Source organism: Microcaecilia unicolor, chromosome 4, assembly GCF_901765095.1.
Source record: "Microcaecilia unicolor chromosome 4, aMicUni1.1, whole genome shotgun sequence".
Lineage (NCBI taxonomy): Eukaryota > Metazoa > Chordata > Amphibia > Gymnophiona > Siphonopidae > Microcaecilia > Microcaecilia unicolor.
Window position 1 is genome coordinate 173,864,781 of NC_044034.1, and position 26,171 is coordinate 173,890,951.

The 26,171-nt window shown below is 44.3% G+C and overlaps 1 protein-coding gene across 1 annotated transcript in view; it reads left to right on the forward strand.

Annotated features, from left to right (window-relative positions):
* GALNT18 (polypeptide N-acetylgalactosaminyltransferase 18) overlaps positions 1–26,171 on the forward strand; it is a 726,672-nt gene that overhangs the window by 559,376 nt on the left and 141,125 nt on the right. Inside the window, exon 6 of the mRNA XM_030200982.1 lies at positions 188–302. Within this exon, the coding sequence (XP_030056842.1) occupies positions 188–302 (115 nt within the window). The remainder of the gene's footprint in view (positions 1–187; positions 303–26,171) is intronic.

Below are 26,171 nucleotides of genomic sequence, written 5' to 3' on the forward strand. Positions count from 1 at the left end.
TGCTTACTAGGTGAGGCCAAGAGGAATACAGAGAGAGAGTGTGAGGGAGAGGGGCACAGTTCATTGTGACCCAAAGACATAGGGATGAGCTATAAAATAATTCTCTTTTATGAATAATTTTACATTAGAAACAAAATATGTCAGGTCTTTTTGGGGCACTGCCTACCATTTTTTCTGTTAATTACAGAAGTCCAGCATTGATTGGATGCTTCATCGTAGACCGACAGTACTTTGAAGAGATTGGATTACTGGATGAAGGAATGGAGGTCTATGGAGGAGAAAATGTGGAGCTTGGGGTTCGGGTAAGACAATTATGTAATTGAATTTTGGTTCTTTATGTTGTTTAGAAGAACTCAAATACAGAGTTCCATCACCCAATCTGAACGCTAACTAGGGTCACCATGTAGAGACCTCAGAACTGAGCTGAGGTCTGTCACAGAGTTGTAGCACATGGGACCCAAAGTTGAATATGCCTCTCTGGAAGAAGGCAGATATGTTACCATGGAAACTCACTCAAACCTCTGATGGCATTGAGTCAGGCTGACATGCAGTAGGGGTGATGTATCAGATAACTTCCAGGCCAAGTATGGACTGAATCATTCCTGATGTTCTGCTGTTTCAGACATTGATGTTCATTGCTCTTCTTAGAGAACTTGCAGAAACTTTAAGATCATTCACATCATGGGGCATAACCCTTGTCCAAAGTGATAAATTTTAGAGACAAATAATTACCTATCTGAAAAAAAGCATCTGCACCTTGTGTCTGTTAATAGAGAGAAGAGGTATGTCCCAGTATAACTGGTTTGAGGAGCTGCAATAATATTGGCTGTTTGCAAGCTCAGTGGTGGTGACTTTCAGAAAAAAAAATAGGTAGCACTGTTTCAATATGAATATTTTAGCTCAGGAAGTGGCAGCCTTTTGAAATCCTCATTAAAAATGCCTCCCAAGGTGCCTGTACTAGAGATGGTACTTACTTGGGAGGCAGGAGAAAAACCATTCTCTGGTGTTCAGATTGATTGATTTATCAAGATTTATTGATCGCTTCTAAAAAGAAAGCTTAAGACAATTTACAGTAACACAAATCAAATACAGATGTACAATCATGTATAAAATTATAACCCCCAACCCTAACTTGTAGTATCTAATACTTGGTCATTAAGCAAAGCCCTCAATCTCTTCTACATCCCCCCCCCCCCCCCCCCCCCAAAAAAAGAATTTTTCAATGCCACTAATATCTACCAAACATAATATCCAATACATAATAAATTAACTGTGTTTATGAAGTGGCTTATCCAAGACACTGCTCAGCAGATGTAGCTCGACATGGGCAACCTGAACCACTCCTTTGAATGTCGCACTATACATCCCCTACAAATTACACTTTCTGCTACTCTTATAAATGTAGCAGCTTTTATAACATTGTGATTTACATGCCTTGGCCATTTACACATGTAAAAGCCATACAATGCTTCTAAAATGATTTTTCTAGGCACTGGGCTAGATAAAATTGAGTGACTAGAAGGTAAGTCTAGCCTCTTTGGTCTTCCTTTCTAAAGCTTTTGGAACAATTACATAGGATCTCTAAGTGAATGATAGGGAGAGTAAATGGCATGGATGGGCAAACTGGAAAGACCATATGGTCTTTATCTGCCTACATTTTTCTCATTTTCTATGTAGTGTAAATATTTAGCATGACTTAAGTTGTGCGCTCAAATCCAGAATACAACTGGATTTGCGTGCGCAACTTAAGTCACGCTAAATAGAATCCCAGGGATTAGCTTTTAGCACTCAAATGGAAGTTAATGATAGCTAAATGCCAAAATGGTGGTGAAACAGCAGTTAGGTGACTAAGAGGGGCATTTTCGAAAGGTCGTCCAAGTATGAATTAGGATGCCCTCACGAAGTCGTCCAAAATCAGGTAGGTATAATTGAAAAATAGTATGGACGTCCTTAGACATTCCATTATCGCAGTGCGAAACGCCCAAATCAGGGACGCCCAAAGTATAGTAAAAAAGGACGCCCATCTTCCAGAACCGTGAAAGGACGCTCCCAACATTCACTCTTGCCAACATTTGTCATATGGTCCTTCGGCGGTTAGACGTCCTTATTACTATGGACTTCTCTGATGTATCTGGTTGTTCCGCAAGTACAGTGCATTTAATTGCGGACATCCAGGTATGGGAAATAAAAAGAATATTAATGTACAAAATACAGTAACAAAGACATGTTTCTTGCAGCACTGCCGAAGGACGTCCATCTTACTAGGCCCGCCAAAGGACGGCGGGCCTGTAAGAGGGAGGGGGCGTGGAAAGTGATGGGACATGCTGGGGGGTGGGGGTGAGGGCTGGAGGGAGGGGAATATGCACAGAGCGGGTGATGGTGGTGGGAGGGGGGGTGGTGATGTGTAAATATTATGTGATAGAAATAAATGTCAACTTACTCTCACACAAAACTTGTCTCGATCAGTCTTTGCCTGGCTCTGACCCCCCGCTGGTGTGCACTGTGGGCTCCTCATCCTCTTCATCTGGGGCCTGCTGCTCTGGTGGCTGTGGCTCTTCTAGGAGGGCCTGTGCTCTGTGCATTGCCAAATTATGTAGCATGCAACAGGCCAGGAATATCTTTGCCACCTTTTGGGGGCTGTACAGGAGCTCCCCTCCAGAATGGTCCAGACATCGGAACCTGTTCTTAAGTTGTCCGAAGGTGCGCTCGATGATGCCATGGGTGGTCAGATGTCTACTGTTGTAGTTCTCCTCTGACCCTGTTTGTGGGTGCACTATGGGGGTCATGAGCCAACTCAGCTGTGGGTAGCCTCTGTCACCTTTGGGGAGAAGCAGGATGAGAAAGATGAGTGTGTATTATTTGGAGCGGGTACCTTGTGGAGGTGGGAGGGGGGGAATAGTGGGTTGTGGAGTGAGCTGGAGGGAGACAGTGCTGAGGGTTGCCCGGTGGAGGAGGTATAGTTTGGGCAGATCCATGCTGCACTTACCTAGGAGTCATCCGCCAGTGATCTCCCCTCGGTCAAACCTGCGGAAGATTCCTGAGTGCTGCAATATATTGGCGTCATGGGTGGAACCTGGGTATCGGGCACACACGTCAAGAATCTCCCCCTGGGTGTCACACACAACTTACATATTGAGTGAGTGGAATGCTTTCCTGTTCCTATAAGTGGCCTCTTGTGCCCAGGGGGGGGGTGTCTGAGTGCGACATGTGTGCAGTCAATAGCGCCTATGACCGAGGGGAAGCGAGCTACGGCCATAGGCGCCCCATATAAGAGGCTTGGGGAGGCTAAGCCTCCCCAGCCCAAATGCAACCTCTTTTGGCGGCGTATTAACTGGATCCATGGGGCTCTGCACGTATTGCCGGTTCCTGCCGGAAAGAAGCTGGAACTTCCCTTCTATACTGCCCTGTCGCCAAACCCGCTGCCTCTCCGATTCAGTGGCGATCGGCAAACAAACACTGTGCACGGAGCCATAGAGCTCCGCATGGCAACGCTGACAGCTCTTCCGGTCCCACCCTCTGTGATGCAACATAGAGGGTGGGACCGGAAGAGCTGTCAGCGCTGCCATGCGGAGCTCTATGGCTCCGTGCACAGTGTTTGTTTGCCGATCGCCACTGAATCGGAGAGGCAGCGGGTTTGGCGGCAGGGAAGAGGATCGTTGATGGCTGATCGAGACGGAAATAGGAAAGAGCTGCTGGAACTGCTGAAGATGCTTGGGAACACAAGGTGTGCTGACTGCGGAGCTCCAGGTGGGTGGGCGGGCGGGGGAGGGTGAGAAGGAGCCAGGACACGGTGCAGGGATTTGGACAGAGGAGGATGCTGGGGCAGGGCTCCGGGTAGAAGCTGGTCAGATGCTGCCAGGGGCAGGGCCCGGCAGAGCAGCATGGAAGAGAACTTCCAGCTTCTTTTTCTTTTTGCAGCTAGGCCAGGGGGAAGAAAAAAGAGAGAGAAGATAATGCTGGAGGCAGGAAATGGGAGGAAACAGAGAGGATGGGGGAGGGAAAAGGCAGAGGCACAATGTTATATACGGGGGGGAGAGAGAAGCAAGGCTAGATGTTGGATATTTGGGGGAGGGCAGAGAAGCAAGGCCCTGCCCCCTTTAGCCTCCCCAAACAGTTGGGCCACCGACCGCCTATGGCTACGGCATAGAAGTCAGACATGTTGTTCTGCAGGGCCTGAGGAGTGGTGGGAAAGGTGAGGTACACAGAGGTGTAGGTAAGGAAGGCATCAAGGAACTGGGTGAGGCAGTTAGAAATGAAAGCCTGGGTGGGACTTGTGTTCACAGATAGGACAGACTGGAAACTCCGTTTGGACAGAAAAGATAGAGAAGCAGTGATCTTTAGGTGCCCAGGGATGAGGTTGTTTGTATAGGTCATGGGCTGCAGGAGGGGTTGGAGCTGGTCACAAAGGTGCTGAATGGCAGTCCTATGAAAGCGGTACCTAGTGAGACACTGCAGGTCAGTGAGGTCTAGGAAACTGCTACGGGGCCTGAAAACTCTGGGGCATGAGGACCTCCTGCGGTGCCTCCCCTCTTCCTCCAACATGTAAGCCACCTGTGCATTTAGTGCCTTCATTTCCCCACACTACAGGTGCAATGCAGTGCCACCAGTGCTCACCTCTCCCTACCAACTTGGTGAAACACAGCAGCAACAAACAGAAGCTGACACTCACTCTCCCACCACCGACAAACAGTGCGGTCACACATAGCAGAGCCACACTGCAAGCACTCTCTGACCCACTACAAACTCTCCTGCCACACCCTCTAGCCACTCACTCTCCAAGCAGCAAACGACAGTTTTCACAAACATGCTGCAGCAGTACACAGGACAAAGAGACAAACAGAGACTACAAACAGGTAAGGGAATGAAATATGAACTTGGGGACAGTGAATGGAGAAGAATAGGGAGAGGGGATGGGGGGGATGGAGGAAGGAGTAGTGGTGTCTGGGTTTGGGGGCTAGAAGAGGTAGGAAAAGCTGAAAAGGTAAAACACAAATGAGGCAGGTGAGGTGAAAGTGTTCCAACTACGGCACACAGACAAAGGTAACAGGTACTCAACAAACTCTCAGCTTTCTCTCCCAACAATGCTCTCGCCACTCTCCAACTGCACAAAATCGCTAATGGGTCTAAAGACAACGTCCCCCTTATCCTGGTCACTTTTATTTCAGGTCTAACTAAGGACGCCCATGTTCCCACCCGTTCATAACCATTTCGCTAGCCGTTATACGCTGGGGCGCCCATCTCGTAACGCCGCCCCTAACACGCCCCCTGTGAGGAAGACCATAGATGGGCGTCCTCTCGGCCCTGTTTCGATTATTGGATTTGGGCGACCTTCTGTGACGGGGATGCCCATGTGCCTTTTGTGTTGCTTTTCGGACACCCTTCTCTTTTGAAAATGAGCCTGTAAGGGGCCCTTTTACTAAACTGCAGTAAAAATGGCCCTGTGCTAGTGGCAGTTTGCCACATGCAGAGGCCCTTTTCACCACAGTGGGTAAAAAGGCTGAAAAAAGACATTGCCATGCAGTAAGATTGCTCTTACCGCGTGGCCATGGGGGGGGAGCATTTACTGCCACCCATTGAGGTGGCGGTAAGGGATCCTGCGCTAACTCAGCGGTAACCAGGTAGTGCATAGCGCTGCCTGATTTCCACTCGGTAACCCCCTGTTAAAATATTTTTTTAATATTTCCGCTAGCGCTGGAAATACCGCATATTGGGGCGGAACTACCAATGGCACCCACGTTGGGCCACTGGTAGCTCCAGATTGGCCCACGGTGAGCTTACTGCTATTTAGTAAAAGGACCACTAAAATGCACTTAGGCGCTATTCTATAACTGGGTACCTAAGCGTTCTGGTGTGGAAATGCAAAGTGGGCGCACACATGGGTGGGTCATGGGTGTTTTAACTATTTAAGCATGTACTTTATTGAATATTGTCTGTTAGGTGCCTAACTGCTGCATTTAGGAACGCCAATTTACACCTGCCAGTGGTTGCACCTAAATTTAGGCCTCTAATTGCTGATTTATAGGATTTTATAATATATTAGGCACACAAATTTGCTATTATAGAATACTAGCTTAGGACTAGATTCTATAAATGGCATGTAAAAAATCAATACTGGTTTTCATTGGTGTAAATGATTGCACCTAAATGTAGTCTTGATTCCTGGTGCACGCACGCAGAGGAACTTGAACCAAAGATCATTGAAGAAGCAACGGCGCGAAGGCCAGCACAGGACTTCGGCTGATGGGGGCTGGGGACCCCAGTCAGCACAGGTACTGGACGGCGGCGGGGGATGGTTTTCGCTGAGAAGGGGGTCCAGTGGGCCGTAACGCGGGGGGAGGGTTGTTGTAATCGGAGGGAGGGCGGAGTGTGGAACTCGGTGGGTGAGGGGGGGTTCTGTGTTGCCCCGCTCCCTGCCACTTGCTCCAAAGTGGCAGGGAGCGGCGCAATGACAGCTGATTCCCTGGCAGGGGGAGGAGTAGGGAAACACGCGTGTTTCCTTACTCCTCCCCTTGCTTTGGTATCAGCTGTCACTGACGTCAGTGCGTGCCTGCCTAGCAGACCACCTCCGAGGGAGGCACGGTCCCAGGCACATTCGAACGTTGGAGGTGAGAATTATTATATAGGATGTCTGTTAAGGTCCATGCATAAATTCTAATTATTGCCAATTAGTGTTGATAATTGCTTGTTATAGCCCAATTATTGGTGCTGATTGGCTCGTTAATTAAGTTGTGTGCACAGATTGGACACCCATCAAAATTTGCATGCACAACTCATAAGAACATAAGATTAGCCATACTGCGCCAGACCAATGGTCCATGTAGCCTAGTATCCTGCTTCCAACAGTGGCCAATCCAGGTCACAAGTACCTGACAGAATCCCAAATTGTTGCAACATTCCATTCTACCTATCCCTGGGCAAGCAGTTGTTTCCCAATGTCTGTCTCAATAGCAGACTATGGACTTTTCTTCCCGGATCTTGTCCAAACCTTTTTTAAACCGCTGTTACTACATCCTCCAGCAAAGAGTTCCAGAGCTGAACTATTCGTTGAGTGAAAAAATATTTCTTCTTATTCGTTTTAAAAGTATTTCCATGTAATTTCATTGAGTATCCCCTAGTCTTTGTACTTTTTGAAAGAGTGAAAAATTAATTCACTTCTACTCATTCTACATCACTCAGGATTTCGTAGACCGCAATCATTTCTCCCATCAGCCTTCTCTTTTCCAGGCTGAAGAGCCCCAACCTCTTTAGCCTTTCCTCATATGGGAGGCATTCCATCCTCTATCATTTTGGTTGCTCTTCTTTGAACCTTTTCTAATTCCGCTATATATAGGAACATAAGTATTGCCATTCTGGAACAGACCGAAGGTCCATCAAGCCCAGTACCCTGTTTCCAACAGTGGCCAATCCAGGTCATAAGTACTGGCAAGATCCCAAAACAGTAAAATACATTTTATTCTGCTTATCCTAGAAATAAGCAGTGGATTTTACCAAGTCCATCTTAATAATGGCTTATGGACTTTTCTTTTATGAAGCTATCCAAGCCTTTTTTAAACTCCACTAAGCTAACTGCTTTTACTACATTTTCTGGCAAAGAATTCCAGATTTTAATTACACATTGAGTGAAGAAAAGTTTTCTCTGATTCGTTTTAAATTTACTACTTTGTAGCTTCATTTTGTGCCCTCTAGTCCTAGTATGTTTGGAAAGAGTAAACAATCAATTCACGCCTACCTGTTCAACTCCACTCATTATTTTATAGACCTCTATCATATCTCCCCTCAGCCGCCTTTTCTCCAAGCTGAAGAGCCCTAGCCGCTTTAACCTTTCCCCTAGGGAAATCGTCCCGACCCCTTTATCATTTTCTTCGCCCTTCTCTGTACCTTTTCTAATTCCACTATATCTTTTTTGAGATGCGGTGACCAGAATTGCACACAATATTCGAGGTGTGGCCACACCGTGGAGCGATATAAAGGCATTATAATGTCCTCTTTTTTGTTTTCCATTGCTTTCCAAATAATGCTTTCTTAGCCGCCACCTCACACTGAGCAGAGGGGTTCAATGTATCATCAACAATGACACCTAGATCCCTTTCCTGGTCGGTGACTCCTAATGTGGAACCTTGCATTACATAGCTATAATTCTGGTTCCTCTTTCCCACATGCATCACTTTGCACTTGCTCACAATAAATGTCATCTGTCATTTAGATGCCCAGTCTCCCAGGCTCGTAATTTTTCACAATCCTCTTGCAATTTAACAACTTTAAATAACTTTATGTCATCAGCAAATTTAATTACCTCATTAGTTTCTCCCATCTCTAGATCATTTATACATATGTTAAAAAGCAGCAATCCCAGTACAGACCCCTGGGGAACCCCACTATCTACTGTTCTCCATTGAGAATATTGACCATTTAACCCTACTCTCTGTTTTCTATCTCTTAACCATTTTTTAACCTGCAATAGAGCACTACCTCCTTTCCCATAACTCTCCAATTTCCTCTGGAGTTATTCATGAGGTACTTTGTCAAACGCCTTCTGAAAATCCGGATACACAATATCAACCGGCTCACCTTTATCCACATGTTTGCTCACCCCTTCAAAGAAATGTAGTAGATTGGTGACGCTAGATTTCCCTTCAGTAAATCCATGTTGACTTTGTCTCATTAATCCATGCTTTTGAATGTGCTCTGTAATTTTGTCCTTTATAATAATCTCTACCATTTTCTTTTAGCTTCCTTCACCTCACTTTTTAACCATGCCGGCTGTCGTTTGCTCTTCCTTCCTCCTTTTTTTATACATGGAATATACTTGGCCTGGCTTCCAGGATGGTATTTTTGAACTGCATCCATGCCTGATGTAAATTTTTTACCTTCGCAGCTGCTCCTCTAAGTTCTTTTTTCATCATTTTTCTCATTTTATCATAGTCTCATTTTTGAAAGTTACAATGCTAACATATAGGATTTCATATGTGTACTTACTCCAAAGCCAATATGAAATCTGATCATATTATGATCACTTCAGGCAACCTTCATCATTGTGCCCTGCACCAGGAGTTAGTGTCTACATTTAGGGCACTTAACTTGTGCATTTTCTTCAGTGATGTAGGTTAGGTTTTCTTTGTATATTTCTCCTTGTACCTTCTTCCTTTTCTTCCAATTTAATAAACGCCTCAAACACTACGAATCATTAGCTTCAGGATTGTCCTCAGGCTTTAGAAGTAGGATATGGAATGCTATTATTGCATTATGTTTGCTAAGAAATGCTTTCAGTATCCAATGTATCTTTCCTTTCAAAATCCAGTTACAGAGGTTTTAACTGTAGATTAGACTCAGTGCTTGGTTAATTATACATTTGTTTAGTGTTTGACAGCCATTGCATGACAAATATGAACTCTGTTGTAGTACTTCATTCTTTTCAAGTGCTGGACCTGCAAATTTGATGAGAAATGTCCCTCTAAAGTAGTGGAAATCACAGGAGGGGTTTGTGTCTTAACCATCCCATAGGAATTACATTGTTTTGAAGTCAGTGCCTGGCATTTTCTCCTGCTAAGGCTGTTGTCTGTGTTTCTTTGAAGTATACCATACCATTAATGGTAATCTCAGCTTAAAAATAGAGACTGCCACTGGAACGTTGGCTTGCAGGATCATAAGAATAGCACTTAACTGAGCTCTTTAATTTCTTGATACTTGTTTTACTAGAAGCCAGTCCTGACCTGCCTAAAATTCTTTCATTTAAAACACGGCACATTCATGTATGCCACCTAGAAGGGAGGTTCTCAACTTTATATTAGAGCACATGAGATAATGTACAGATATGTCAAAGATTTGTTAGGGCACACTTATTCCCTCAGGCTTCTGTCAGTGCAGTAGTTTTCCAAACACTGCTCAGTATTACCCAGATAATATCAGGATTTGTTGTATACTGACAATACAGCATCACTGTTACTAGAATGTGTCATTCTTCCTTCAAAGCTTATTCACAGCAAGAAGGTATCTCACAGCAGCTGCTGTTTTCTCCTCTCCACCAGTCTCACAGCAGCATCGCCTCCTAAGGATGCAGGCTCACCCACATTGAGGAGCCAGATTTTGCTTTGCTGTTATCAGTTCATAAGTCTCCTATTGTTGCACTCCAGTACCCTTAAATGGCTGGCAGGGATGCTGAAGCCCCGCCACACAAAGAATTGCAGTTCCAGTTCCCTCCTTCTTGTGCTAGTTCTGTAATGCAAAAGTCCACGGTGTGCCTCTTGCCACCCATACTGGGACTTCTCGCACATGCTCAATTTGCACAAGAGCTGAGCATGCTCAGAGAGTCCTGGAGTCAGCGGCTGAAGGCAAGCCGCTGACTTCTGCATTATAGAAGTAACACAAGGAGGAGGGGAGCAGCTTGGGCACTGCATTTCTTTGGCAGGCGGGGTTTCGGCATCCCCAACATCAAAGGTATGTGTCAGGCCTCTCACGGAGAAACAGGATTTGTGAGCCCTTGGGCCACTGCCGTAGAGCGACAGTGGCAGGCAAAACCCCCAACCAGTACTGGGCAACACACCAACATGGCAGGGAACTGCAGACATAGATAAGCAGGCAGGGATACAGGACTGGAACAGACTTCACCTACACTTGACCACCATTCCCCAGGGGTTGAGCACCCAGGTGCAGGTGGCCGGCAGGACTTACAGGATCCAGGAACACACACAGGAGAAAGGACTCAAGAGTAAGCTTGACTAACAGGGCCAGGAATCAGGACACAGAATTGGGGAAACCTCTCCAGGTAACAGGACTCAGCAACCCGCTTGCACAAACAAGGACTGGAGGGCAAGGCAGAGGGAAACAAGAACACAAAATAGACAGACAAGGATAAACCCAAAGCTGGGCTACAATTACCACCTAAGACCAGAACACAACAGAAGGCTGAACACCAGGCAGCCACCAACACACAGGGAAATAAAACAGAAAGCCCACAGACAGACAGAACACTGAGGCAGAGGGCAGAAGCCCACAAACCAGTACGCTAAGGCAGCAGGCAAAAGCCCACAAACAGACACACTAAAGTAGGAGGCAAAAGTCCACAGACAGAACACGGAAGCAGAAGTGCAGAAGCACACCAACTGACCTATAGCAATGCAAAGACCAACTTAGAAAGTTCTCAGGTGGTAATAAAGGCACTACAGGTGAGGTCACCAGCAGGGTGGGGCTCAGCAACACAATAGCAGAGCACAGCCTGACTGGAACAGGATCCCGGAATAGACTAGCCTGAACTGAAATGGATTTCAGGATTTCCACCCAGGCTTCAGGATTTACACGCCGACTTAGTTTGGCTGGAGGAACCCCAAAGCAAGTTCGACAGGAAATATAGTCACAATCGTGACAGTATGTTTAATGCATGGGCACGGGGGGGAGGGGAGAAGGGATGAGTTGTCCCACCAGTACATTCTTGGGCCCCCTCAAAATTAGAGGGCTGGCTATGCCTCCGATAGTGACTAGGCCAGATGCGCACGCAAATCTAAACTGATGCCAGTTAACTCCAATTATTGATTGTTGACACCTCATTAAATCATTAATTTGCACACACATCTGTTCTGCATGCCCAAAGTTAGGTGACCTTTATAGAATCTGGGGGATTGAATGCACCATTTCCCTTTGAAAATTGACTGCAGTTTACATGAGTGCCAAAAATAATAGGGACTTAGCAAGGGAATTTATCCACATGAACTGCTGTTAAGATGTGTTATCTTGCTGTTAACCCCAGTTATTAGTAACTAGGTCTTATTGCATAAAATGTTACCTGTGCTAAAATAGCATGAGTTAGTGGTAAAATAACCCATCTTAACAGTAGCCCACATTGACATCTGTGCTCCAAAATGGCATATATATGCATAGTAACTTCTCCAGCATCGGTCTGACTTCCAGCGAAAGCGGTGCTTGATTTTCCATTTCCAGGTAGGGATTCCGGGAGGAAGCAATGGGCCATAGCAGCGAAGGTAGGGAATTCCATTTTGATAGATTAGGACTGCCCCCTAAGAATGCCTATTATAGGTAACATACGTTCTTTTTTAATTTTTTCTTTATTTTTGATTTATATTGAAACTCAATACATGAATGCAAACATATTGCACAGAATCAGAAATTGAAAAATTAAAAAGTTTAATTTGAGAAAGCACAAATCCAATCTACTTACTAAGTTAAAGTCCATAAATAATCATATGAGAAGAAACGTTACATATGTAGACAGTAGCATCTATAGTCAGAAAATGCTACCAAATGAAAATCAATAATAAATAAATAAAAGAATTATAAATCTAGCTAAGAATCCTCTAATAGAGCCAGTCTTGCTAAAAGTTTGCAGATGAGAGGTCAGCTGCCAAATATGTTAGAAATAAAGACAGAAAATTGGTGGATATTCATATACAGTATATGCAGAATTACCAAACTGAATCTTACACATGACAGGTTATCTAAATGAGAATGAATGAGGATGTTCCAGTATGGCAATGCTTATGTTCTTATGTTAATGTTGCATCAGTTCTAATATCCTCTGAGAACTGTGCCAGAAGCTTCTTTCTATTCACTTGAGTCAAAAATGAGAAGCCTGGAAAAATCATAACTTTAGCACTCATAAAAGCTTTAGTTAGATCATGAAAAAATAATTTTGGTATCTGATTCCGGTTGAGTTCTGAAACAAAAGGAACTAACAGCTTTGCAGATTCTAAGTCATTGTCCATTTTCCAGGTCTTGTGTCACTGAGAGTAGATTTATTACACAAGATGAATTTGCACAAGGCATTCAATAGGCTTTCATACTTGGTGGGATTCCTTTCTTAGGAAGCCATAGCACCTCAACAGGATATCAGTACATAAGAATTGCCATATTGGGACAGACTGAAGGTCCATCAAGCCCAGCATCCTGTTTCCAACAGTGGCCAATCCAGGTCACAAGTACCGGGCAAGATCCCCCAAACGTTCAATACATTTTATGCTGCTTATCCTAGAAATAAGCAGTGGATTTTACCAAGCATCTTAATAATGACTTATGGACTTTCTTTTATGAAGCTATCTAAACCTTTTTTAAACCCGCTAGGCAAACTGCTTTTACTATATTCTCTGGCAACGAATTCCAGAATTTAATTACATATTGAGTGAAGAAACATTTTCTCCGATTCGTTTTAAATTTACTACTTTGTAGCTTCATTGTGTGCTCCCTAGTCCTAGCATTTTTGGAAAGAGTAAACAATTGATTCACATCTACCCATTCCACTCCACTCATTATTTTATAGACCTCTATCATATCTCCCCTTAGCTGTCTTTTCTCTAAGCTGAAGAGCCCTAGCCACTTTAGCCTTTCCTCATAGGGAAGTTGTCCCAACCCCTTTATCATTTTTGTCACCCTTCTCTGTACCTTTTCTATTTCCATTATTGGGCTCATTTTCGAAAGAGAAGGACGCCCATCTTTCAACATAAATCGGAAGATGGACGTCTTTCTCCCAGGGTCGTCCAAATCGGTATAATTGAAAGTCGATTTTTGATGTCCCCAACTGCACTCTGTCGCAGGGATGGCCAAAGTTCAAGGGGGCGTGTCGGAGATGTAGCGAAGGCGGGACTTGGGCGTGCCTAACACTTGGACGTCCTTAACCCATAATGGAAAAAAAGAAGGATGTCCCTGACGAGCACTTGAACGTTTTTACCCGGACCTGTTTTTCTTACGAACTGACCAGATGACCACCGGAGAGAATCGGGGATGACCTCCCGTTACTCCCCCAGTGGTTACTAACCCCCTCCCACCCTAAAAAAACATCTTTAAAAATATTTCATGCCAGCCTCAGATGTCATACTCAGGTCCATGACAGCAGTATGCAGGTCCCTGGAGCAGTTTTAGTGGGTGAGTGCACTTCAGACAGGTGGACCCAGCCCCATCCCCCCTACCTTTTACGTTTGTGGAGGAAACTGCGAGTCCTCAAAAGCCCACATCTAGGTGCCCCCCTTCACCCGTAAGGGCTATGGTAGTGGTGTACAGTTGTGGGTAGTGGGTTTTGGGGGGGGGGGGTAAGGGGGCTCAGCACACAAGGTAAGGGATCTGTGTTCCTGGGAGCAATTTATGAAGTCCACTGCAGTGCCCACTATGGTGTCCACTATGGTGCCCAGTTAGTGTCCTGGCATGTCAGGGGGACCAGTGCACTAGAAATGCTGGCTCCTCCCATGAACAAATGGCTTGGATTTGGTCATTTCTGAGATGGACGTCCTTGGTTTGAAAAATCGCTGAAAATCAGAGACGACCATGTCTAGGGACGTCCATCTCTAAGGACAACCAAATTTAAGGATTTGGAAGTCCCTGACGGTATTTTCGAAACGAAAGATGGACGTCCATCTTGTTTCGAAAATACAGGTTTACCCACCCCTGGATCGGGACATTTTGCAAGGACGTCCAAATCGAAACGTAGACGCTCCTTTTGAAAATGCCCCTCCTCATCTTTTTTGAGATACGGTGACCAGAATTGAACACAATATTTGAGGTGCGGTTGCACCATGGAGTGATACAGAGGTATTATAACATCCTCATTTTTGTTTTCCAGTCCTTTCCTAATAATACCCAATATTCTATTTGCTTTTTTTTAGCACACTTAGCAGAGGGTTTCAACGTATCTTCAATGATGACGCCTAGATCCCTTTCCTGGTCAGTGACTCCTAATGTGGAACCTTGCATTACGTAGCTATAATTCAGGTTCCTCTTTCCCACATGCATCCCTTTCCACTTGCTCACATTAAATGTCATCTGCCATTTAGATGCCCAGTCTCGTAAGTTCCTCTTGTAATTTTTCACAATCCTCTTACTATTTAACAACTGTGAATAACTCTGTCGTCAGCAAATGTAATTACCTTATTAGTTACTCCCATCTCTAGACCATTTATAAATATGTTAAAAGGCAGCTGTCCCAGCACAGACCCCTGGGGAACCCCTCTATCTACCGTTCTCCATTGAGAATACTGACCATTTAACCCTAGTCTCTGTTTTCTATCTTTTAACCATTTTTAAATCCACAATAGGACACTACTTGCTATCCCATGACTCTCCAATTTGGAGTCTTTAATGAGGTACTTTGTCAAACACCTTTTGAAAATCCAGATACACAATATTGACCAGCACACCTTTATCCACGTTCACCCCTTCAAAGAAATGTAATAGATTGGTGAGGCAAGATTTCCCTTCAGTAAATCTATGTTGGCTTTGTCTCATTAATCCATGTTTTTGAATATACTCTGTAATTTTGTTCTTTATAATAGTCTCTACCATTTTGCCTTGCACTGACGTCAGGCTCATCAGTCTATAATATCCCAGATCTCCTCTGGAACCTTTTTTAAAAATCGGCGTTACATTGGCCACCCTCCAATCTTCCAGTACTATGCTCGATTTTAAGGATAAATTACATATTACTATCAGTAGTTCCGAAAGTTAATTTTTCAATTCTATCAGTACTCTGGGATGAATACTATCCGGTCCAGGAGATTTGCTACTCTTCAGTTTGTCAAATTGAGTCATTACATCCTCCAGGTTTATAGAGACTTTATTCAGTTTCTCCAACTCATCAGCTTTGAATACCATTTCTGGCACCGGTATCTTCCTCAGTGAAGACCTAAGCAAAGAATTCATTTAATCTCGCCGCTATGGCTTTGTCTTCTCTGATTGCCTCTTTTACCCCTTGGTCATCTAGCAGTCCAGCTGATTCTTTTGCCAGCTTCTTGCTTTTAATATACCTAAAAAAAAAATTACTGTGTGTTTTTGCCTCCAACACAATCTTTTTTTCAAAGTCCCTCTTTGCCTTCCTTATCAGCGTTTTGCATTTGACTTGCCATTCCTTATGCTGTTTCTTATTATTTTCAGTCGGTTCCTTCTTCCATTTTCTGAAGGATTTTCTTTTAGCTCTTAATAGCTTCCTTCACCTCACTTTTTAACCATGCCGGCTGTCGTTTGGTTTTCCTTCCTCCTTTTTTAATACGCAGAATATATTTAGCCTGGGCTCCCAGGATGGTATTTTTGAACAGCATCCACACCTGATGTACATTTTTGACCTTTGCAGCTGCTCATCTAAGTTGTTTGGTTTTGGTTTTTTTTTTTAAAGCTCAAGTCCAGAAATCCTTCAAGTCTTAGAATAATTTGCAAATTGTTTAACTTAAGTGCTTTGTATAATTTCTTTTTTCCAAAAGATGACAAGTGTAGTTGCGGACTGCTAAGACTTATAATCTTCAAAATCTTCCAGTTCTTATCTTAGGGGAAGAAAAAACAGCTTTTGATTGTTGACTCAATTTAGCCCCACAAGAACCAGTTTTCTCTTTTAGAACCTCCATATCTGGAGCCAAGGCTCTCTTGAGATCAACAGTTGCACTCTGTAACAATTCCTTAGTACTTTCAGAAGGAATATCATTTACTTCTGCTGCAGAATGGCCTTTTCTTGCACAATGAATCCTCCCAACTATTCAGTTGGAATTCTGGAGACCATCAGGGGCTGTACTTCTTGCATGGGACCCCAGTTCTTCCATGGTGATGTGATCTGCAAGACAAGATTTGCTGAAACTGTCAACCGTGCAGGGGAAGATGAAACCCAGAGTTATTATTGGCGTCTTTTGAACTCAATCCTCCTAGCAAAAGGTCTTGGTGGTCAGTGAAATGAATGAACTGATTGAAGAAATGTTGTTGAAGAAGCAGCAGCAATTCCTGCTTCCACTGGACTCTGCAACATTGACAAAGATGCTGCAGTCAGCCATCCAGGTTGTAGGTAATTTGTGTCCTTATTTAGTATTAAACTGTTATCATTGCAGTAGAGGCATCTGACTAAATGCTAAACAGCAAAAGCAGCAGCCTTCTTACCCAGTATGCGTATTTGATTTGTGTTTAATTAAGACCTCTTCGTATACAACATTTGGGGTTGCAAGAAATGCTGACTCTATCCCCACTGGACCCCGATGAGCCTTGGAAATGCCACAGAAAGAACCCCTTACTTGACCAATGCTAGGCATCTATTTTCTATAATTCTCAAAGGTAAAGATATACTTTCAATAAAACCTGGCTTGTCACGTCCCCTCCCTCTTCAAAAGGCTGCCTTGAGGGACAGTTACAACAGCTCCTTGGGTAACATTCTCCTGAGGGTCTGAGGGATAAAAACAAGTGTATTAAGATCTGCCTTTCAAAAGGTCATCATGCATTCCAAACATAACCAGGTACAAAGGCACCCCAGAATTTACAATGAACCTTTTTATAATGGGAAGCAAAAAAGAGAAATGAATATGCAGCTAGTCAGGAGCAGTCCCTGTCTCCTGCAAGCCCATATTTTTAGCCACACTTTAATTTTGCAATGGCATTTAACAATGTATTATATACATAGACAGTACATTCATTTTGTGTCCTATCCTCATGCTTGTGCAATGATGTGCTTACTAATTTCTTACAAAGACATTTTTACCAGCCCTGCTTCACTGGGTGAGACATTCTTTGTTTTCATATTATAATTTAACAAGGTGCACTCTACTCCAAGGAGCCAACTCCCCCTTCTCCCTTCCTAATCCAGCACATCTCTATAATTTTCTGGCTACATCCACAGTGCACCTGTGTCTAAAAAAGCACAGATCTTAAAATTAGGTTTTTAATTCCCTGAATATTAATATGAGAACATTAAATCCCAGAGCTCTGTGTATGCATGTCAGAATTTAACACTATTTAACAATTTCAGGCATGGCCTTCTCCCGTGAAATGCCTCCGTTCAGTTCAGTCCATGTTCAGTGTACTGTGTATCAATAAGTCTGCTACTCATTTTTATCTCGTTTCTGAAGGTTATATGAAAAGTATACTGCGCCCTGCTGAAGGTTCCTTTCATTTTTCTACTCCAGTGCCTTTGAAAAGGATGCTGAAGGCTGCTTTTGAAACAGGCCAGCCTCTTTTGATACCGAATTTCTAACAAATCCCACTATGGTTTGGTGATGTGGTGTTCAGGCACTATAGAAATTTCACATCCCGTATTTTTATGTATCAAGAAGTTAATGCACGATGAAAGATGATATTGAGTAGCAAAGAAAAAATCCTCAGCACCTCACAGGACTTAGTAATCTTGCAGCCACCTTGTACCTGTTAGTTCTGTATGCTGTGCTCTACAGAGTGACCATTGGCTTCAGTTGTCAAATATAATGGCTACCATGTTTGCTGTCCCAGGGGGTCTTTTACTAAAGCTTAGTTTGAATTATCTGCAGCAGTGCCCATAGGAATAAAATGGGCCCTGCTGCAGGTAACTCAAGCTAAGCTTTAGTAAAAGATCTCCCCCGCCCCCAGCCTGGCACATTTTTATGATGACACAGTTCATTATTCTGTACTTTCTGTGTATACATTTAGGGATGTAGAAGGGTTACAAAACTATTCACAATCATCTTAATTTCAGGAAATCACTGAAGACCAGCTTATTCGGAAAGGCCTACCCCAAGGATCCAACATACGTCCCTACATCCTGCAACACAGCAAATTAATGGACCATTTTGGGCACTCTTACCCTTCCCTCCTTTTTCCCTGTATATCCTGTTCTTTTGATGCTTCCTGATCACTACACTATATTGTATTTGTATATTTACTGGATTGGCGATTGCCTGTACGGTTTGATGTAAGCCACATTGAGCCTGCAAATAGGTGGGAAAATGTGGGGTATAAATGTGATAAATAAATAAAATGGAAATAAGAACAAGGTGACAACCATTGCAAGAATTAATCTCGATTTTTCAAAATAAGACGTAAACCTTTTAAATATTATAAGGCATGTTTAAGTACATACGCATTACTGTACTGAGACAGACTGAAGATCCATCAAGCCCAATCCTGATCACAAGTACCTGGCTAGATCCCAGAACAGTAAAATAGATTTTATGCTGCTTATCCTAGAAATAAGCAGTGAATTTTCTTACGTCTGCCTTCCAGGAACTTGTCCAAACCTTTTACCTCATTCTGTGGCAGTGAATTCTACAGCTTAAGTATACATTGAGTGAAGAAATATTTTCTCCAATTTGTTTTAAATTTACTACTTAGTAACTTCATTGTATGCTCCCTAGTCCTTATATGTTTGGAAAGAATAAACAAGAGATTCACATCTACCCATTCCACTCCACTCATTATTTTATAGACCTCTGTCATATTTCCCCAAAGCCATCTCTTCTCCAAGCTGAAGAGCCCTAACCTCTTTACATTTTCTTTGTAGGGGAGTTTTTCCATTCCCTTAATCATTTTGGTCACCCTTCCCTGTACCTTTTCTAATTCAACTATATCTTTTTTGAATTGCAGTGACCAGAACTGCATATAATGTTTGAGGTACAGTCATACCATGGAATGATACAAAAGGCATTTAACCTGACAGGAGCCTGGAGGGGTCCTGCTGGGACTTGGGGGGGGGGGGATGGCACCTTGTCAGAGGGGTGGAAGGAGATCATCCTGCTGCATGTCCTTCTTCCCCTTACATCCTCCATAGCACACTGCCCTGGACTTTGGCTGCTTTTTCTGCCACTCAGCTCCTTCCTTCCTCTGGGTGCCAATTGGGAGATGCTCCTCACGTCTAACTGTTTCTGTCTCTGGGTGCCTCCCTCCAAATCCAATGAGCCACTTTCTATTTTGGCTCCACTCCCTATTCATGTCTGTCTCTGCCTCTGGGTGTCTCTCTCCAAAGTCAGCAAACCAATCTCTAGCTTCCCCCCATCCCCCAGCACCACCCACGACAGCCCCGCTTAGGACTTAAATTTGCCAGGGAGGATTTGAGTCTTCTGTTTAAACACTAGCAAGCAGATGTTCAAAAGCCCCGCGCTGTTCCAAACAGAGCTCTAAAATAGCGCTGGAACAGCGCGGGGCGCTATTAGACCTATGATCAGAGATAATGCATGTAAATTTAAGCAGGCAATTATCTCTGATTATGGGGTAGAAGTGCGGGAGAATTATGCCTGAGCATGCGCTCAGCACAATCCTCCTGTACTTGTTTGACAGGTCTGGGCTAGAGATCAGTGAAAAGAGAAGGATGTCTATCTTTAAATCCATCTTCTGCCCTGTTGCAGGTATGGCCAAATTTCAAGGGGGTGTCGGAGGTATAGCGACGGGGCAGTTGAGGACGTCCAAAATTGGATGTTTCTATGAGAAAGACGTCTTTCTCATAGAAACATCCAATTTTGGACGTCCTTAACTGCCCATTGCCGAAACGTCCAAAATTTGGACGTCCTCAACTGCCCCGTCACAGAAACGTCCAAATTTTGGACGTCCTCAACTGCCCTCGCTGGCAGGTTTGCTGTAGGGGGGGATGGGGGCCTGCCAGCATGCAAATGCATGCTGGACAGGGCTTACCATTCCTCCTCAATGATCTGCAAACCCTAACGCCAGCTCGGAGCTGGCATAGGATTTGTCGTGGCCAGCGACCCAATCTTTGGTTAGCTGGACGCTGATCATTGGGGATGAATGCGTTAAGCGCTGATTAGCATGCATTTGCAGGCTACTTGTGCTAAGAGCCCTGTTTAGCATGCATTTGCATGCTACTTGCACTAAGAGCCCTCGAGCGCGTTGTTTCACACGCTTGAGGGCTCTGATCATGGGGTGGAGCAAACGCCGGCTTTAGTATGGTGCTAACAGCCTCTAGCGCTGGCGTTTTGCTTTTGATCATCTGCCTGTAGGTGAAGAGAAAGAAGGAATAAAAAATGGGGGGTTCAGTTCCTGGATAGGGAAAGGGATGAGAGAGCTAAATTTGATTTTTTTTTCTAGGAAGCTGGTTGGGGGGATTGAAGGGGACATCAGGGATAAGAAGAGGAGAAAATTTTGGGGGTGGGGGTAGGGCTGGGAGGAAAGCAGAGAGAAGAGAAGAAAATAATCAGGGAGCTGGAGAGAGGAGAGCTTGGAGAAAATGCCCTATGGGAGTTGGGGCAAGCCAAGCTGAGAGAAGAGAAAATATTCTGGAGGGGGTTGAGGCAAGGAAAGCAGAGTGAAGAGGAGAAAATATTCTGGGGGCTGGAGAGAGGAGAGCTGGGAGAAAATACTCTGGAGGGTTGGGGGCAAGCTGAGAAGAGGAGAAACTATTCTGGAGGGGTTGGAGTGAGGAAAGCAGAGAAAAGGGGAAGAATATTTGGGGAAATGGGGCAAGGAAAGCAGAGAGAAGAGGAAAATATTCTGGGGGGTTGGGGCGAGGAAAGCTGAAAGAACAGGGACACAGAGGCGGGGCAGGGGGCACAGATGCAAGAGTGGCTCAGGGCCCCACAAGCTCTTGAGCCAGCCCTGAGTAAGAGCAGCACACTTTAGGCTGGTCATGCCCCCAATATACAGTGCTGATGCCCAGACATGGCTCAGCATTGAATATCGGGGCTTAATTCCTCCCACTGCGGTCATTTTTGGGTGGATCAAACACTCTAAGGAAGTGGAGAGCCAGCTTATTCAAAGCATGTAGGAACTTGCATTGAGTTTAAGCTAAGTTCTATCTCCAATTCCTTAAGGACCTTATGCTGTTGCTCTGGAACACAGTTGGTTTATTTGACTGTGTGATGTGTTTGGGTTTTGTTTGTTTTCTTTTGGTTTTTTTGCATGACTGTTTTACCCTACTCCTTCTATTTTATTTGTATGGATAGAGTATTTTTGACTAAAGGGTTTTTCTCCACCACACTTGATACAAAATAATCTGACTTCAAAACTGTCTTTCCCTTCATGCAGAGGTTGATCCTGCTAAACAAATACCCTTTTTCCAAATAGCTGCTATGCCAATTGTTTGTCATCATCCAGCAGGAGTGAGAAGAGGCTGAGGCTATCATGACTCAGGTTTATTCAGCTTTTTATGTCCTACAGCTGCTGCATACCCAAATGCAGAACACCAAAATCATTTGGACAAAAGCAAAATTTCTGTTTGAAAACATGCTCACACGGATCGTAATGTGTATTGCATAATGTGACAGTTATTTTAAGACAGTGGTTTCTTATAATTATGGGCTTGCCAATTATTCTAGTGCTACATTATATAATACTAGTAAAAAAGGCCCGTTTCTGAGAGAAATGAAACGGGCGCTAGCAAGGTTTTCCTCGGAGTGTGTATGTTTGAGAGAGAGTGTGTGTGTCAGAGAGAGAATGAGAGAGAGACAGAGTGTGTGTGTGTGTGTGTGTTTGTGTGAGAGTGTGTGAGAGACAGAGTGTCTGTGTATGTGAGACTGTGTGTGTGTGACAGAGAAATAGAGTGTGATAGACAGAGAGTGTGTCAGAGAGAGTGTATGTGAGAGACAGTGAGTGAGTGTGTGCCCAACCCCCTCTCGCAGGGCCCCCTCCCCACCCCCACCTTTCTGGTCTCAGGACCCCCTCCCCACCTCCCTCTCCCCTGCCCCCCTCCAGCCATCCATGTCCAGTGACCCTCCTCTCCCCCTGCCCCCCCTGCAGCCACTCATGTCCAGCGACCCTCCCCTGCCCCCCCTCCAGCCACCCATGTCCAGCGGCCCTCCCCCTCCCGCGCATCAAACTCCCTCGCCACACGCAGCTGCCACTGGTAACGCTGTCCGGCCGCTGCTGCTTCTCCTGTTGAGCAGCAGCGGCCGCTACAAAAAGAAAAAAAGCCATATATGTTTTTAAACATCAAGCACAGCACTGTAGACAGCCATCAGGCATTGGCTGTCGGCTCTGCAGCCGCTCCTCCTCTCGCCTCTCACGTCACTGCGCTCCTCCAGGGTCTTACTCCAGGGGCAGTGACGTGGAGGCAAGAGGAGGAGCGGCTGCAGAGCCGACAGCCAATGCCTGATGGCTGTCTGCAGTGCCGTGCTTGATGTTTAAAAACATTTATGGCTTTTTTTCTTTTTGTAGCGGCCGCTGCTGCTCAACAGGAGAAGCAACAGCGACCAGACAGCATTACCAGTGGCAGCTGTGGGTGGTGAGGGGGTTGATGTGCTTCGGGGGGGGGGGGGTTGACGTGCCGTGGGGGGGGGGCTTGGGTGATGTGCCAAGGGGGTGTTTGAGCGGTGCACTCACAGCTGATTCCCAGGCAGGGGGAGGAGTAGGGAAACATGCGGAGCAAGTTGCTCTGCGTGTTTCCCTACTCCTCCCCCTGCCTGGGAATCAGCTGTGAGTGACGTCAGCCTGGCTACGGAGCCTAGCTCAGCAACTCCAGGAGCCACGGACACAGGCAGCTACTTTAGAACGTTGGAGGTGAGAATTATTATATAGGAAGGATGGGTCTATTCTCGCAGTTCTTCATGGATCATTACATTTAGCATGTTTCTAGTCTTTGGGCCATTATTTCTTTCAATATTCCAGTTTGCTCAAGTGTTAATTGTAATTCCATAGAAATCATTGGAATGGCATTAACAGCCTATCCTTAGATCTGATATGTGGAAGATAATGTTGACCCTTGGTCCGGTTGGGGTTTGGACAGTTGTCACAGTGACTGTAGTGTTGGAAGAAGGATGTTAGGAACATACTAGCATAAAGGGAATTCTTTGTCCTCTAATTTTCTAGGAGATGTTGCTGGATTCCATCCACCACAGCCATTTTCCCTCTGCTAATGAGATGCAAAAAGGGAAGGGCTGCTATAAACTGAAGGGTCCTTTTACTAAGTCACATAAGTGTCTATGTTCACCCAACACGCACCAAAATGGAGTTACCACCCGACTACCATGTCGCTCTTGCGGTAATTTCATTTTTGACGTGTGTCCAATACGTGCATCTGAAAAATATTTTTTATGTTTGGGCGTGCGTAACGGATGTGTGCTGGTCATTACTGCCCAGATTCTTTACCACTAGGTCAATGGCTGGCGGTAAGGTCTCAGACCCAAAATGGATACGTGGCAATTTTCATTTTTCCGCACGTCCATTTTTGCATTTTTTGTAGGTGTGCTGAAAAATAATTCTGCATGCGCCCAAAACATGTGTCTACCGCAGGCCATTTTTCAGCGCACCTTAGTAAAAGAACCCCTATATTTGGGAGAAACATTGATGAAGAACCACTAGTCAGTGCTTGCCACCCCTCTTTTAGAAGACACACAGAACTTTCAGGATATCAACAAAGAACATACAGTATGTGAAATAGATTTACACATTCTCCCCCTGATATTCAGCTGGCGGTAATGAACATTTTGCTCCCCACTGCTGGCATTATTCCCAGATATTCAATGCTGGGCCCTGTCCGGGCTTCGGCATTGTATATCCATGTTTTGTTGAGCCAGCTAAGTCAATATTCAATCCTTGCCCTCATAAGCCAAACCATTTAAAGACAGGACTGCTATTTATGTAGGGAGGGGCTGAATAGCAGCACAGAATCTGACTCCACCCCTGGAATGCCTGCAAGTTAGCTGCTTTTGAGTTTGGTGCTGTTTCTTTCTCATGCATATTCATTTTTATAATCCTGAAAACTGCCAAATTAGGTGTGCCTCCAAGAGAGGTTTGAGAAGCAGCCATAGGCCAATCTTGCATAAACCCAATGCTTCTGCTTTGAAACATGGCCTAAAGGTTGAAGAGTAATCCACCCAGTTAGGGTGAGTTTAGAAATAGCTGTTCTCAGTAATAAACCTTCCCTTGAATATTTGCTTCCAGAAATCTATGTTATTATTAAGATTTCAGATTTCATGCTTCCTTATAATGATTTTGCTAATTAGTTTTCAAACTAGTACAAAGACTTGCAGTTAAGAAATGGAAAACCAACTGAGCTGATTAGACTTTTAGAAAATAATTTTTAATTGCTGTTTTAAATGCATGCTGAAAAGATCTTTTTTTTATAATGTATGCTTTCTCAGAAAAATTATGAATGTGGCAAAATATGTGGTTTTCAAACATAATTATAAGAACAAATACTAAATGTGTGCCTGAAAATTTCTCTTCCTAATGAGCTTTCATACTTCTTTATGGTTGGTTTGTTAGAGTCGTATCGTATGAAAAGAGAAAGTGCCCTTCATGGTTTTAATGTGGTGCCATAATCTAGACAGCCAGCTCTGATCGTTTTGATCTGAGCCCAGCAGTTTCTTCCTGCTTCCTTGGGTTTGCAGCTCACTCAGAACTCGTCTTGGTTTGGGGATATGGCACAGTGGCTCTTAATTTACCACCATCTTTCCCCTATTTTATAACCAGGGCTGGCCCACAAAAGTATGACACCCTGAGCCAAGTTTTGCATCAGTGCCCCCCCCTTGCACCCTTGCAGTCTGGTAACTCCCCCTCTTTCTCAAGTACCCCCATCCCCCACCCCTACTGGTGATAAAGGACACCAAAATCCCAAGGAGAGAGGGGAGGGAAGAGAGAGGGAGAGATGCTAGATTTTGGTGCTCTTTATCACTGATGCCCTGAGCCAGTGCCTCATCTGATCTATTTATTGCACCCCCTCTCCTTAGCCAGGGGCGGTCTTTGGCCAGGGTGTGGAACATGGTGTGTGTGCATCCTGAGTTTGGTTATGAGGAGGGTAATTCTATAAGAGGAGACCAACTAAACAGAGAAACGCGTAACAGGATTATTGTTAGTTAACAAGTATGTGATCACGTATGTGAGTAAATGACTAGAATACCAGTTTTTACACGCGGATTTGCTGTCTGAATCTAGGTGGCTACTTATAGAATTATCCCCTAGCACACAACGTCTATAAAGTACATGTGAATAATTACATTTAGGTGTACAGTTATAGACCTGCCTCCTAAGTAGGTAATTTATAAAGTTATTTTTGTGAATAAGAGACCACTTATAAAATGCTGACTGGTACAATGACATGATATGCATACTTTGCTAGTAGGTGTGTACATGGGTAGAATTTGGACAGAGCAAGGGTGCAGTTCCCAAGGATACACCTAGGTTATGTGGAGGGGCGTTTTTGATATGATGTCTAAATTTTGCTGAAAATGTCCAAAAATCAAGTGGCGAATATAGTGATTTTCGAACCAGAAAAACGTCTTTTGTTTCAAAAATGAACATTTGTTAGATGTTTTTGTGCTTGGTGCATCTATCTTTTAGGACCATTTAAAAAAAAAAGTCCAAGGGAAAAACACAGAAAAAGAAGCCATTGGAATGCTTTGGGGAGGGGGGCAGCATTCTTAGTAGATTGACCACACAGTCATCCCATCAGAGCAGTGGGGCACCCTAGGGGGGCACTGCAGTGGACTTCACATAAAAGGTCCCAGGTACACTTCTCACCATTACCCCTTTATATTATATACCCTCCAAAACCCACCAAAAACCTACTGTACTCAACA